The sequence below is a fragment of the Protobothrops mucrosquamatus genome, unplaced genomic scaffold (assembly GCF_001527695.2).
Source record: "Protobothrops mucrosquamatus isolate PMUCROS unplaced genomic scaffold, P.Mucros_1.0 scaffold_122, whole genome shotgun sequence".
Classification (NCBI taxonomy): domain Eukaryota; kingdom Metazoa; phylum Chordata; class Lepidosauria; order Squamata; family Viperidae; genus Protobothrops; species Protobothrops mucrosquamatus.
The window spans coordinates 345,405-362,319 of record NW_015386198.1 but is presented as its reverse complement, the minus strand read 5'-3'; the positions used below and the strand labels follow the sequence as shown (position 1 = coordinate 362,319).

Sequence of the window (16,915 nt, the reverse complement as noted above, 5' to 3'; positions counted from 1 at the left end):
GTAGTGACACAAAAGAGAACAAGAAATTTTGGGGAAGTAAAGAGGAAAATCTTTGACACAGAACTGCCTTTAAAAAAAAAAAGTAGTCGCATGCTCTTTTTAACATTAATTTTTCCAAGAAGTGAGATAAAATATTTGATATTTGGTAAAATAGTTTCAAATCCTTACATTCATAAGGAAGGTCCTGAAAAAGTCACTATTGGCTAGTCTCAACTTCTCCTCTTTGGATTATTGTAAAGTATGAGATCAAATCATTGATCACTATGAACAGTGGTTGTTGCCAACTTTTGACAGTGCAGTCCTTGTAGTGGCCTTTGCTGTTTGGAGAAAATGTAGCTGACAACTCTCTTGCATTTGGGGGAGGAAGAAGATGTAGTTGCTGGTAATTGCAAGAATGCTACGATTTTTCTGCCACTACTGTCTTCATCTGGGTAGTAAGAGGAGATGGTAAAGGAGGCTGGTAGAATAAGAGAGGTATCGGTTAAGAATCACAGTTGATATAGAATATCAGGACTGGTGGAACTGCTGGTACCAGTATGCTGAGGGCTTACTCCACTATGATACTGAGTATAAAGCATTAAACATGGAGCTGATAGAGCAAATAGCACACATGTGTATTCTGCAAGCCATCAAGTTTATTATTTAGTACAAGGTGGTGCTCTTCAATTTATTTATATTTATTTATTAAATTTAAATATTGCCCATCTCACTGTCAAGTGACTCTGGGCAGCTATGAAATCCAGACATCAATAAATCAATAACTTTTAATTCAATCTACTCACAGGAATTTTGATGCATAGTACTAACAGGGCCATTCAAGTTGCTGAAAGACATGCAGAGAGATTATCTATATGAAAAGACACAATAGAAAAGGGTGTGGAGCAAAACTGGTGTCTTCCAACTTGGACTACAACTTTTTCCTATCTGGCTCCTACTGTTTGGAACTGACTCGCCCTTAGATTACATCTGGAATCTGATCTCTTGATGTATATCTTTATAAACGCGGAAGTTTTCTGTACTTAAAAAAAGGATAAAACTAGGTTAGAAATTCCTTAACCAAAAATCTGCAGAAATGATTGAAGTTAAGTCCCTTTATAATCAATGGACTTTTACTTTTCCTTTCAAGGTATGATGGTGGAGTAGGCTGTCAACACATCTGTGAAATATTGCTATACAGAGAGCCTCAGTATATGTTGTGACAGGGTGCTGAATCTCACTTTCAGGTTTTCTGTCATGAAGAGTGTTGTATGCATGGACATTGATTGCAGGTTTTTGTCAGTCCATGGACAGATAAGGAAGAGTTTCCCAGTGGAAGTTCTATGAATATGTAAAGAAAAGCCTGATTAAGGCTTTAGGTTGTGTGATTCTATATTCTCTTCACATCTGCTTTCCTGTTGATCATTAAGGTTATTAAGAATGGAGATAGCAAGCAAGGGGCTCCCTCTTTGTCCCTCTTTTTCTCTGTCCCTACTTTCCCTTAACTGGAAGACTAGTCTCTCCTGTAATGGGCTCTGAGAATAACCTTGGGAGATAGGAGGAATCACTGGGCCCTAGGCTATGGTCTGAGAAGAGGTGAGTGTGTACAAAGCATCTCAAAAGGGACTCTCTCTGGAAAGTAAAAGCAGGGGGAGAAGGGAATTACATATTATAGTATGTAATTCCTCAATCAATCTTCTTTTGTCCTTTTGGGCCTTACACATTTTTCTCTAGTTATATTTAGTGGGCTTGTTCTGTTCACACTAATATGCTTACTAGTGAATGAAGTGGTAAATTGCAACCAGGATTTCTTCAACATTTTTCTTCTACATTCCAGAAGGTGTAGGGGTTTAATATACAAATAAGCACAAATATGAATTGCATATGATTTCTTCCTGCCAGGAAATTGACTGACTGACTCTTTCAATTGAGAATCATGAGTCTGTGTTCAAGTTCACAATCTTTCCTCCTCCTTCAAAGTGTTCATCTTCATAGGACCCTAAGAGCATATTTAATTCCCTACACAATCCCCAATCTAAAATCTTGCAAAATAAAAGGTCAGCTGTAGCTTCAAAAATGAACTACACCTATCTAATTTTACTTGAAATTATTTTCCACAGAAATTGTACTCATTATTTAATTCATAGGTATGCAGGTAACCTAAAAGTTGGCTCTCTTTGCCCAGATGTTTCCTGAATTTTGCCCAGAATACCAAATGTAGTTCCGTAAAATTAAAAATTTGGGAGTGTCTTATACTAGAAACCCTCCAAAAGATGCTTCTAAACAATCACTGTTATGTGACAGAAAGGAGTAAATGTGTTAAACACACAGAATAAATTTCAACTGAAATTAAGTGATATATTAATTCAGCTTTAGTTTTTTGTGTCCCTCTTTGCTTTAATCCCATTTACTTTTTAATCCCTCCCCATAATATGCAACTAAAAGATCAGAGGTGAGTCTCACTCCAAACAAGAACAGAGCCATACTGCCAGAGAATATTGTACTGCAGAGTGGGACCAGGACACATGCAACTTCTGATCATCAGGATATTAACTTCATCACAGTCTACATAAATCCCAAACTGCCATTCAGGAGTAGGGATTTTTTTTTCTGTTATGGACAAAGGGCATATACTGCAGTCTAATGCATATCATGGCTAGTCACTAATTTTTGAAGCCAACTTAGGTGTAACCAAAATATGCCTTAATATAGTGGCCTTCTCCCATTAAATGTATCAATGCTACAATTCTCATAATTATCAACAATTTGCACAAGTCAAAAAATTTAGTATTATCAACCTCAATTTTTAGATTTAAAAAAATTGTTATAGGATTGAACTAGTAATGATTGTATACTGATCAAAACTTGGATAGAAGTTCTAACTTTTTAAAAGTTTTTTATTCAGAGTATCATATAATATAAAATACAAATGAAAACAAAGAAGTAGGGAAATGAGGAAAGAGAAGTATAGGATCAGAGGGAAAGAGAAAATAAAACATCAATCTCCAACTTTTTTCAGCACAGTAAAATACAAAAAAGAATTACAACCTCCATTTTTTACTCTTGCATATTTAGTAAGAACTAAACATTTCTATAACAGCAAACTAATCTAATCAACAAAACCCTAAACCTGAATTACATTTTTCCTATTTAGAACACAAAGTCTAGAAGGGGTCTCCAAGTAGAAACAAAACTAGATATATATATTTTAATGATTAAACAGTTAATTTTGCCATCTCTGCCAATTCCATCACTTTTTCCATCCATTCTTCCATTATAAGGGATTGATGCAGTGGTGGGATTCAGCTGGTTCATACCAGTTCGGTAGAACCGGTAGCTAAATTTTTGTTGAGTTCTGGCCGAGGCCCAGAATGGACTTCTGGAAGTAGCATTCACATAGAGAACCAGTTGTTCACATATTTGAATCCCACCACTGGACTGATGTATCTTTCCATCTTGGCACATACAAAATTCTTGTTGCAGTCAATATATAATAGCAAAATTCCATTTTGTTTTCAAGCTCCTTATATAATAGTGCTAAAAGAAAAGCCTCTGGTTTCAATTTTATATTCATTTTAAGAGTCTTCTGAATTGAAGTATAAATCTGGCCCTGATACTTCTTTGTTTTATCACAGATATACCAAAGATGATAAAAAGTTCCTTATTTACAACAATATTTCAAACATACATTTGAAATGTCTTAATACAGTATATGTTAAACAATTTGTCAGGCTTTAAGTACCAATGATACCATTTTATAAAAGTTTCCTTTCAAATTATAATTCAATGTAAATTTAAGACCAAGCATCCAAATTTTCCCAGTCCTCAAGGATTATATTATACCCATTATTTTTTGCTCATTGATTCATGCAATATTTCATATATTTGTTTTCCAGATTCAGTTTCAACAACTTGTTTTAAACCTTGACAATAACATGTTTGTCATTAGCACACAGTACAATTTCAAATTCATTTTTATAGATTCAAACTCAAAACTTTTCTTGTTTAAATTAAATCTTTCTTTCAGTTGTAAGTATGTGAGCCAGTGACAAACATGTCCTTCTGACTTCAATTCTTTTGACTTGAGGTTAGGTTGCCCTTGAGTAAAAGATATTATTATACCATAAATCCATGGTTTTAGTCTCACCATAATTTCTTTTCTGAAAAAGTCTTCCTGAGGTGACACCCAAACAGATAGGAGAGAGCCTTATTTTATATTTATTCCAAATTCATAGGATGGCAATACTTAACAAAATGATTCCTAAAGTTGGCATTTATTTTAACCTTGTCATGCCATAGATAGGTATGCCATCCAGTTCTATTAACCTCTTATTTTTAATGATCACCCAGTCTTACAGCCAGACAAAGCAATAAGTATCAAAATACAATTTTAAATCTAGTAAACCCAAACCTTCTCTTTTTTTAGCATCTTGCAACAAGTTGTATTTAATTCTTGTTTTTTTTCCTTGCCATATAAATTTAGAAAAATCTGTTTGCCACTGTTTAGCTGGAGCATCAATCGTCAATATTGACTACGTCTGGAATAAAAAGAACATCATTGGTAAAATATTCATTTCAATTACAGAGATTCTCCCCAACAAAGATAATTGCAATGTTTAGATCTTTTTAAATATCTTTCAAAACAGGCACAAAATTATTAGAGTTTGCAGTTGTCAGTGCCACTCCAAAATATTTGATTCTTTTTCTCCACCTTAAAAACCTGACTTATTTATTAAGATTTCATAATCCTGAATATTCATTTTCATATGCTTCATATTCTTAACCAGAATTTTTATTTTCTTGTTTTATTTATTTTGAAATCCATTAAAGCTCCAAAGTCACTTAACGTCTTCATCAATACCGCTTTTGGGGTCTTTTAAAAATATAACTAAATTGTCAGCAAGCGCTCTCATTTTATAAATTTCATTTTTCATTTTCATACCCATTATTTTTTCATCTTGGTTAATATTTCTATCCAAAATTAAAATGAACAACACTGAGGACATGGGGCATGCTTGCTTGTACCTTTTTGATTTTCACACAACTTGGTTAAATCTCCATTAACAATAATATGTGTTTGCTGTGATGCGTAAAGCCCTTGAATAGCTGATCCATAAGATGCTTAAAAAATTTAACTTAGTCATTATTTAGTACATAAAGTCCCACTATTATTGATTTTATTTCCACCTCTTCTGCAACAAGCCTGCCATGGTAATCTCATATTAATAATTTTGTTTTAAGATTTTAAGTTTTTATATATAAAATGACTCAATTAATATTTTTGCACCCACTGAAATAAATTCTTCACCTAGTTTTTTTATTAGTCAAATATTTTTGTCTTCTATTTTCTCTTCTTATGTCTTCTATGTTACCCAACTAGATAACATGATGTTTACAACCAAGCAAACAACCAAGCTCAACGAGCACAAAGACTCCACAGGTTTATCTTATCCAGATCTTACCAATCTGTCCGGATATTAATATCAGCAAGAGAATGCTTTTAAGGCTGCTCTTGCATTCTGAGTTTGATTTATCAAGAGTGTAAGTGAGAACTTTCAGCTATGTTGTTCCAAACAAAAGAATGTTTTATTGGGGGGAGGGGGTCCACCATTCTTTCTGCTTTGAGAAAATGAGCCATGTGTTTTCTCTTTAATCAGACCTTTCTGATTAAATGAATTGTGGTTTGGCCTATTATATAATTAGTTACCTTGAGGATATGCTACTGGTGCTGCTGTTGCTCTTCTTATTACAACAACTAAGAATAATCCTAGGAAATACATTTCCATAATAATGATAGCTATAGAGCCAAAAAATTGCTAAATAGGTACTGATAGTACAGAAAGAAAGAAACCAGGGGTACAAATGGCCACTTCCACATCTGCAACAAATATCAATAAAAACACTTTGTCACAACTATAACCAAAATTGTAACTCCTGAAAAGTGAAAAAAAAAATGTAGAAGCACATTGACACCTAGCTCTCTTTGAAGCAGTAAATGTCACTTTGAAAAGACAAAGGGCACACTGGAGAGGAAAAAAAAGGATACAAAGGATGCCTTAATCCAAAGAGAATGGCTGGGTAGAACCTGGTAAAAGGGTAAAGGAGTCCCTCTGGATTTTACTAGTCGGCTAGTTGTTGCCGACTACAGGGTATAGACCAGGTGTCTTCAAACTTGGCCATTTTATGACTTGTGGACTTCAACTCCCAGAATTCCTCAGCCAGCATGCCTGGCTGAGGAATTCTGGGAGTTGAAGTCCACAAGTCATAAAAGGGCCAAGTTTGAAGACCCCTGGTATAAACTATAGACCCTGGTAGAGGATCCCTTTTTAGAGAATATCCTGCAATTTTCTATACTAATGCCTATTATGAAAGAGCCAGTGTGGTCTAGTACAGTGTTTCTCAACCCTTTAAAATGTGTAGGCTTCAACTTCCATGCTGGCAAAGAATTTGTGAGTTGAAGTCAAGTTAAAGTTGCCCAGGTTGAGAAACATTCAGTTTAGGAATTGAACTAGAACTGAGGAGAGTTCAGTTCAAGTTGACCCTTGACTACAGATGTTCCATGTTCCGTGGGTGACTTTGGGCCAGTCATTCTCTCTCAGCCCAATCTAACCCACAAGGTTGCTCTTGGAGGAGGAACATTATATTTGTTGTCTTGAACTTCCCTCCCTCCCTCCCTTCTCTCTGACTAAACCAGCAAATCCTTCATTAGTTTAATCTCTCCATAGGAAGTGCATAAGATATTTCCAGAAGTGTTAAATCCAAAGTGTCCCAAAATCTTATGTTACAATTGTACCATATTCATTATTTAAACGTATACAGTAGCTACAAACCTGTTAGTAGTCTTTTGCAATTAACAATAGCCTGGTTCTAAGTTTTCTCCGGGACATGACTTGCCCCTAAATCCTGGGGCAGGATTATCACATTTTCTTATTCGCCGGCGTTGTCCTTGCTGACAGGTAGACCAGTTAGACCAGCAGCTCCAGCTCCCATGAATGGCTGTTTCAGCTGGATCAGGATCAGAAAGCATTTGTCTAACTTCAGAACATTTAGAACTTCAGAAATAATTCCATCTACCTTCAGAATCTCACAGTCGCACAATATATCTTAATTATATTGGCTATTTGGGCTAACTTATTGCATAAATCCGAATCAACAAATAGAGTTTATTTTTCCCATGAAACAATGGTTAAACAGTACATACTTTAGTAAAGTGCATGAACCTGGTCAAAAACAATAAGAGGACTTAATAAATCTATGGGAGAAAATACATTCTTATTTACAGTATCCTGTATGGACACTAGCATTGTTTTAATTACATTTGAACTCTTCTATAGTATAAACTCTTCTGTAGTATAAACCATTTATTCTTAACTGAGTAGAATTGCAACTATGAATACATATAAACATGTATTCATAGTTGCAATTCTACTCAGTTAAGAATAAATGGTAGTATGGGTGGCTTTGATTTGATTGCCACTTATTGGGTTATGGATTTTGTTTAATATAATAGCTTCTTATTTTATTTGCTTACAATTTTAAGTTTTTTATATTTTTAAATAACACAGTAGAGCTAAGAGAGCCATTAAAATATATGGTAAATCATTGAATGACTTCTAACCTGGTATGAAAGTTGAAGCAAGTATTTCACAGGCTTCTCCTTTGTAAAATGGAGTGCAGGCACATTCACACTTTCCTTCTATCAGCATTGCTGTCCCACCATGTAAACAAGGCCGACATTTGCATACGCTGTATTCAGCCACATAATCCTCTGCAGCTCTGTTCAGATTTTCTTTCTTTAATCGGGAGTCTGGGATATTCAGTGGAATAAGTTCGGAAATTGGGGACAACTGCAAAAACATTTAACCACATGTATGTGTGCACTTTTTTCAGTTTCAGTCATTATGCAGTTCTGTGCAGAATACAGCACTGCATCCTGAGAACATCCATGCTCTGCTATAGTTATACCTACCTCTTAAGAATTCTTTGATTCTTAAAGATGCAGACTTTATAATATTTGTTTACTACAGACCTGTTGCTGCTGCTGCTGCTGCATATAAAAATAAAGGTTGCTGGGAAAACTAAAGTAGAGGTACAGAGATTTCAAAAGTCTTGCATGAGCCTGCCCGCCTCCAATGAAAAGGGAAAGGAAGGAAGGAAGGAAGGAAGGAAGGAAGGAAGGAAGGAAGGAAGGAAGGAAGGAAGGAAGGAAGGAAGGAAGGAAGGAAGGAAGGAAGGAAGGAAGGAAGGAAAGTTCATTAGGAACTCCCAGGACTTTTAATTAGAATGTAAAGTAAAAAAAAAGTTTGAAGAAAGTGGTAGTAAACCATCGCCAGAAAACCTCATGGAAATGTTCACTTCACCACCAGATTCAAACTTCATTTGAAGGCAGTTTTAGATTTACAGGTAGTTCTTGACTTATGATCACAATTGAGCCCAAATTTTCTGCTGCTAAATGAGACATTTGTTAAATGAGTTTTGCCCCATTTTACAATATTTCTTTCCACAGTTATTAAGTGGATCACTGCAGTTGTTAAGTTGGTAACACATTGAGTAAGTGAATCTGGCTTCCCCATTAACTTTGCTTGTCAGAAGGTTTCAGAAGGTAACATAACCCCAGGAGTCAGGACACCGCAATCATCATAAGTATGAGTCAGTTACCTAGTGTCCGAATTTTGATCATGTGACCATGGGATGCTACCATGGCCATAAGTGTGAAAAACAGTGATTAGTCAATTTTTTCACTGCAGTTGTAACGGTCACTAAATGAACTGTTGTAATTTGAGGATTACCTGTATTTGACTAGAATCTTTGATTCTGAAAATCTTTTAACTTTTAAATATTTCTTCAGGAAAGAAGAAAACTTTTTCATTTGTAGGTTCACATTTTCATTTGTAGGTTCAAATTTATTCAAAAAAAACCCCTCTCCAACATTGATAGAAGAAAACCCTCTCACCTCTTGACTGATCACTGTAGGAGCCTGAGGTAGTGTAGCAGCCCATTCACCATACTGTTCTACATCAACTGCCTTGACATTTGAAGAAAGCAATTCATTCAACTTTGTTAAAGTAGCTGTTGTCCCACCTTGAATTAAGGAGATTACATCTTGGATAATTCCACTCTTGTCATCAGTAGAACCTGGAAGAGAAAAGAATAGGAGGTGAAAAAAGAAGAAGAGTGGCTTATCAGAACAACTTCGCTGAATAATGAAGATGATCATAATGAAGATGATATGATTAAAAGTGAAAATTATTATTTTTCACTATAATTTTGAAGAAAGGAAAATGATGTTTACTATGGTTGAAAATGGAGTAACTGTACATTTCTATCAACTATATTTGTCCAGATTGAGGAAGTTTAAACTTGTATATTCCTTGGCAGCAATTGATTTGCTGGGGTCATCTTTCAGGTGGTATGGTGACCCAGTGACTCAGTGAATAATTTAGGGATTCCTGCTTGAATTCCATGATGCCTAAATGACCAAGCAATGTATTAGAATAGGCATGTTACTTGATCACTCTTCAATTATTTCATGACCTAGAGATATACAGGTGCTATGCTTCTAGAGATCCTTTTAGTAGCCTTTATTCCATCTGCAACCCAACCTTACTATCATTCTAAGGCAGCCCACATCTCATGGAAATGAAACATACAGTCCTATTGTAGGAGCCTACAAAAGCCCTCAGATTACATTATCCCAATTTGGCAATTTGCTGCTAAGTTCTAGTTAATCAATTGAAGGCCTCTGAGATGGAGATGCCACCCTCACCCTGTTCCTGTCTAGAACTGTGATCAATGTCATGTTAGTGATTGTCTTTTCAGGAAGAAATGGACCACAGTCTCTTTTACGGCTGGTCGATCTGTATTCCCCCCCACACAAGAAATTTACCATTACCAAGACTCAACAACACATAATTTCTGCAACAGAGCAGACATATGCACAATGACATCTAACCTGATTGGATAATCAGATCCGGCTTCATGGTTGCTAATGTTACCTGTTCTGCAGCAAGAGAGTGCAGTTTACCTCTGTGTAGAACACTGCACACCATCCGTAGATTGTGAAACAACCACTTTTGAAACAATTCTCAATGTGCTAGCTAGGAAGCCATTCTCCCCAGATTAATGCAGAAGCAAAGTATGGCAAAATAAGGCTAAGCAACATGCTAAAACTATGAATAAAGTACCCAAACTATGTTTTACACAATTAATTTTCAGGGGACCAACTGAATGTTTGGGACAGCCAATTTAGTATAGTAGTTAAGGCAGCAGGCTCAAAACTTGTTAGGCACAAAGCTATCTGGGTAACTATGAGCCAGTCACACACTCTCAGCCCAGGGAAGGAAGCAATGATAAACCACATCTGAAAAAACTTTGTCAGGACTAATCCAGGCAGTTGCCTGAACAAAACAAAACAAAACATGAGTACCCAGACCAAATTCTGCCAATATTTAAGTGTTATAATTGAAAGTGTTAGATAATGATGTGCATCTTATTATTCTTCCTCACCTGAAACTTTTAAGCCATGGACAAAAAGAGTGAGCATGCTTTATTTAGATAAACAAACCCCACTCCTTTATTTATTGGATTTGTCTTGAGTCAACATTCCTATCTATTCTGTTGTATTCTAATCTACTTACCACAATGTATGGCAGTACTTAGCTCACCTTGGCTATTCATGAACAAGCTAAGTGAAGTTGGATATGATTAGTATTTGATCAATAGACCATGTGGAAATGTCAGGGTCATGTGCTAGTTTGGAAAGTTAAAAAAAATTCTGGAAGAAAGCAATAACAAAAAAAAAACATGCCATAGACAACATGACATGTTCATGTAGTCAACAAGAGTTGTGCTCAAGCTCAAAGAAAACCCTAGCTTATTGTGTGCTATATTTTTCTTATCATCTCTGAAACCAAAGTGTTCTGGATGGATTATGACAATTAAAGTTTTTCAATATCAATGAAATAAAATGCAGTTAAGACATAGCATGGGAAATATAAAGCCCACTGGCCAAGTTGGGGGTGGATGGATGCTCTGCATAGGTAAGGATTACAAAACTATAGATAAGAACATTTTACTTTTCAGTATATAGTTAAACTAAACCTTGAAATGCACAAGTACATATTAAGAATGAAGAATGGAAATAGATTATGTGGAAATAGATTATGTGGAGGAGGAATAAGTCAAATTTGCCTTTGTTGAATAACACACACATGCACACAGAGAGAGGATATATATGTATGTGAGAGAGAAAAATTCAAGAAGGCAGCTTCAGTTGTGTGACTGAAATCCCACTCTTTTTATGTAAATGGCATATACTAGAACAGTGGTTCTCAACCTTTTTAATGCCGCGACCCCAACCGGTCGTAAGTCGAGGACTAAACCGGTCGTAAGTTGACTAAACCGGTCGTAAGTCCAGGACTACCCAACCGGTCATAAGTCAAGGACTTTCCCTGCCCGGGAGCGCCGCCCATGCGTGGTTCCGCCCCCTGCGCCGGCCGAGGCGTAGGTGGCAAGCAGCAGAGACGGAGCAGGCCGACCACCAGCTGGCCCAGCCCAAGGGAGGTAAGGCACCCGCTGGAAAAGGGGAAAAAAATGGCGGACAAAAAAATGGCGGACAAAAAAATGGCGGACAGCCTTGCTTGGCGACCCCCGTGAAATGGTCGATCGACCCCAAATGGGGTCCCGACCCACAGGTTGAGAACCACTGTACTAGAATGTATCCAGTGATGGGATTCAGATATGTGAACAACTGGTTCTCTGTGTGGATGCCACTTCCAGAAATCTATTCTGGGCCTGGGCAACAAAAAATTAGCTACCGGTTCTGCTGAAGTGGTGCGAACCAGCTGAATCCCACCACTGAATGTATCTCTAAATACTGTTCTGTTTCAGAGACTAACACCTAAAAACAAATGCACAATTGCCATTCTTGTTTACATTTTAAATTGAAAACTTCCCTTATCCAATAGCACATCCATGTGCACCTACCCAATTCAAAATCTAGTTGGGCAGACTTATTCCATAACTATGGAAGTACGACACACATATAGAAGGTTGTTCTGCATGAGGGTTTCCACAGACTACAAGACTCTTCTGTGATTATACCTGTCCCTTTGGCACATTCTTCATTCTGGTCAACTTCCATACACTGCATCAATTGAAATCTTCCTGAGCAAAAATTTCTGCCTTCTTTGCTTGCTTTTTGCAAGTCTAATATACTTTAACTTTCATGAAAGTCTATGCACACAAATAGATGACATAAACATTACTATATCACAGCATTATTTAGTGATTGGCATGCTAGTGAATTATATTGGCATTAATATATATATTAGTATTACTCATTACTTAATGTGATTATAGAGTACATAATTGACATATTCCAACAATACATTTTAGTTCCAGTATGAGGGATACAACATACCAATTAAAATGTAAACTTAGGGATCAAAATGTCAGAAAAATGCAGGAGCTAAGGTACTTACCGTTTTCCAACTTTTCATTTTTACATTTTTCATGTTTAACCTTTGTATTGGCTTCTATGAACATTATATTGGCACCAATATCTAAATTAAAGCCTAGGCATTCATTTACTTCTTTTGTAGTGACCTCTGAAAATACAGTCAGTAAAAATGATTACAGGTGGAAGTAATTAGCATATATCCAATGCTTTCCAGTTGTTTTTATATCTTTTAATTAAAACATTGTTAGTTGGAAACGCTTATTTTATACCCATTGAAAGAGGTGGCAAGTGGGAAACATTGAAGCAAGCAACGGGTGCAACCGTAGCCAATAGTAGAAATAGAAATGTTTTTACTTTGTGTCTCTTCCTTTTATTTTTTATTTTTGTTACCTCTCTCTCTTTCTTCCCTGCCCCATGCAACAGGTAGACAAGTAGCTTGTACTAGAGATCTGAACCAACCTCAGATATAAGGGTTCTCAAATCAGAAGTGCAGATTGACTATCTCTAGTGTGTAATTTGCCCCATCTTTCCCCCCTATCTCAGCGGTCCCCAACCTTTTCTATATCCCGCACCCCTAGAATGCTTCTGATATATTATTACACCCCTTACAAAAGTAATACCTGGTTTTGAAACTTCTAAACTCAAGTTTTTGCATCCCCTGGAATATCATCTTGCACCCTGAGGGAGTGCGAGCACCGCCGGTTGAAAACCCCTGTGCCATCGGATATTGTCCAGATAATTTAGAATACAGTTTCCATACAGGATAAGAATTCTAAGAATTATAAAGACAAAGATTTCCCTTTTTCAGTCATGTCTGACTCTAGGGGGCAGTGCTCATCTCAGTTTCTTAGCTGAGGGAGACAGTGTCAGCCAAAGACACTTCCGTGGTCATGTGGCTAAGGCGCACAGAATGCTGTTACCTTCCCATCGAAGTTGTACCTATTTATCTACTTGCATTTGTATGCTTTCGAACTGCTAGGTTGGCAGGAGCTGGGTCAAGTAACAGGAACTCAACCTGGCATGTGGTGCTCAGGTCTTGAACCCATCTGCCAGGTTTCCAGCTGACAAGCTCAGCATCTTTAACCACTGAGCCATCACAACTTACTGAGAGATATGACCATCACATTTCTAAGGCACCATTTTGGGGAAAGGCTGGTGGATATGTGTGCCTCAATGTGGCACAGATCAAGGACTAAGACATCAGGGCACCTATTTTTTTTTCAAAACAATACATGTAGGGAAAGATGTTTAAGAAGCCATGGATCACTTCAGTCTGGCTCATCCCTGGAATTGGGCAGATGTGAATTCATCTGTAAAGGAATTTCTCCCTGAAAAGCAGTGAACATTCCTCATTATCTTATAGAGATATTCAAAGGCTGGTGAGTCCTTAGCTCAGAAAATGTCAAGAATTTATTGAATGCAAATGAAATTCCTTGCAAGCTTATTACCGTAGTGGGTTAATAAGCACTCTGAGGCAAAGACAATTGCAAAAGATGGGTAGTGGGTAAGTGGGTATTTACATTTAAGCAAAGATACTTATGTAGTTATTGTAAAACATCACTCCAAATGGTCTACTTTTTCATAATTTATTCTCTAACATCATGGTCAATGCTATTAAAAGTTGCCAAGACCTCCAAGAGAACCAGCAAAGCTTCATTCTTCCCAATATTCTGAGTGGATCATCCACCAAGACACAAATAAAGATTCGGTATCATCATCTGGATGAAAGCCCTACTAAAATGGCTCTGGTCAATCATTATAATGTAGATGCATCTGGAAATGTAGGGCTATCCCCATCTTTCTCAGAAACATGATCATGCCAGTTTCCAAATCATGGGATACTTTTTTTCTGTAAAGTCCTTATTATTGTATCCTTAGGCACAGAGGGAATCACCTATCAAGAAAAAGACACTGATTACCTGTCTTAACTATTGACCCAGTCTTGCATTAATAAATTTAATCATTCTATCAAGACAATGACTATGTAAACCAAGTAGTACCACTTGTCTCTCCACATCTTCAAATTCTACAAGGTGAGAAATAAATCCATAAGAACACAACAAGCAGGAGCTAAAGTTATACCACTATGACCTGCCCTAACCCTACATACAACTGCTCTAAGTATGTCATTTATGAATGGCAATTGCATCTATGGTAAGATTGGTTTTCACTAGATTTTACAAGAAAAAGTGGAGATGAAAATTTCTGTGCAACACAGATATCAAGGCCTTCATCCAGCTTTAAATCCTCCTTCAGCCACATAATGTATTGGAGGACTTTAGATAATCCTTCACTCTTACACTGGCTGAGAAAGATAAAATTGGGGAAGGCAGAGAACATAGATTAGGACTGTGTGAATCTTCACTGGGCCGGATAAGTTTGAATCATTGAAAGCAGATCTGAAAAGTGAAGCAGTGGGATACTTTGAGTTAACAGAGAAGCCATAACACTTTAGCTGTTTCTCTGACTCTTTAGTAGTCTTTGCATGTGTGCAGAAGTCATTTGCCTAAAAATGAATCAGACTGCTCCTTCCACTTTCCAAGACACAGTATTGTTGCTTCTGATGTTTCATTTTGAGCATCAAGCTGGGTTATACCATTTTTATACAATTTTGATGCACCTAGTTTACATGCCTCCTTGAATATTTTTATTCAAGTCAAACAGCTATCTCTGTGCTCTTTATTCTGCTTTCAGAAATTCAGAATCGTTCAATGTCAAAATATATTGCATTTTCCTAGCTGTTGCCATTGTAATACTTTGCATAACTCATTTCGCTTTACAGTTAAAACAGTATAACTATTGTCTTGCAAACAATACATGTTCCTTCCAGCTTTTGCATAGAGTCTAGTTCTTTGGCACGTAACAGCCTGAAGTGAAAAAGAAAGTTTGTCTGAAGTTCAAGCAATTAAGGTGTTTTTTCATACAATGCCAGCAAATGGAAATCGGTTCTTATCAGCGCACAACCATAAAAGCGAGTAAATAACCATAGCAAAAATAGATGCCCATGCTCCTTTATTTGGACTAGAGATTGCTACACACACTGTATGGGCATACTTCACAGTGTGAAAACATTGCTTTGCAAAAGATCAGCTTTGTTATGAATGTCAAGACACTAATTGTTTTTCTCCCCAGCTGACCCTGGACTTTAGGAGGAATGAGGAAGAGATAAGAATGCACTGGGATAGACACTCTTGAATCTGCTCTGTCAAGGCATAAGTGTTATGATCAGTTGAGTCACTAATAGGCACCAATTAGCACCAATCAGTATTTTCTCAAGCATTCCATTCTTCAGGATGACAACAGTGCAATGCAGATTAAAGGCAAACACATAATACTGCATTTATATAAGCAAGCACATATTTGTGTAATTGATTCAGTCTGAATTCTTATTCAACTCAACATGGAGCATTTTCATGCTTGGAGAGAGTTAATGAACAAGGAATAAGACCAGGGAGGAAGGATCAGCAGTGGAATATTGCTGCACATCTGTGGGTCTCAGCAGCTGCTGGATAATTGAAATCTGTTCCTGGCATTTCTCTTAAGACACTGAAAATGTACACCTGTATTCCTGTGCTCCTGTACACCTTTGAACATCAAGTACCCAGCTGCTATAAGAATGCATTATTTGTGAAGAGGGAATAGGAGTAATGCAGAAATGGGAATGCATATGAATTCCTTCTAAGAACAAACATCTATGAAGATTAAAAGTTGCTCCTATGTCAGTGTTTTCCAAACTCAGCAACTTTGAATTGAAGTCCAAACATCTTAAAGTTGGCAGGTTTGAAAAAAAAACCTGTCTTATATTCATCATGAAAACATATTCAAAATATGATGATAATTGGGACCAGAATATAATCTTATAATGGGGTAAGACTAAGGTTGTCAATCGGGACTGCAAAAAGTTGAATACAGAAAAGTTGCTAAATTTTGCTACCCAGAATTGTAGCCAAGATGAGAAGGAAATATTTAGGGAAGGAAAGGAGAAGCTGCATAGAATGCATTTTTCCACCAAATATCACTAAGAGGTTCATTTAATTAACCTATTTTCAAAGAGTTTCTGCTTGCATAAATCTTTATGTATGGTTCAGACTCCATGAATAATCAGAAACACTGTATGCAAGTATCACAAAGTTCTACATACATACACACTAAATCTGATGCTTCACAGATGAACTGGATTTGGGCTTCCAAACTTCCAAGCCAACATAAACAAAACAAACTGCCCAACATTCGACCAAGTTCTCTATAGAACATCATCCCTCCTAAGATATGGTTGGCCCCCACCATAACTCTTTTATAAGAGGTCATTATGGAGCCACTTGGAGTCACCTATGAGTTGTGCAGCTATATACATTTTTTTAGTTAAGTAAATAAAAATATTTTGGTTCTGCAGGCTGAGGATCTGGGAAGTGGTCTACCACATCTGAAGGAAACCAAATTAATGGGATCAATATAAGTATCCATATATAAGTAATAGCA

General features: G+C 36.7%; 1 protein-coding gene across 1 annotated transcript in view; it reads right to left on the bottom strand.

Annotated features, from left to right (window-relative positions):
• Nucleotides 1–16,915, bottom strand: part of FYB1 (FYN binding protein 1) — a 92,218-nt gene that overhangs the window by 71,895 nt on the left and 3,408 nt on the right. The window contains exons 3-5 of the mRNA XM_029284311.1: nt 12,459–12,584; nt 8,930–9,111; nt 7,595–7,823 (exon numbers count right to left, since the gene is read on the bottom strand). Coding sequence (XP_029140144.1) covers nt 7,595–7,823; nt 8,930–9,111; nt 12,459–12,584 — 537 coding nt within the window. The remainder of the gene's footprint in view (nt 1–7,594; nt 7,824–8,929; nt 9,112–12,458; nt 12,585–16,915) is intronic.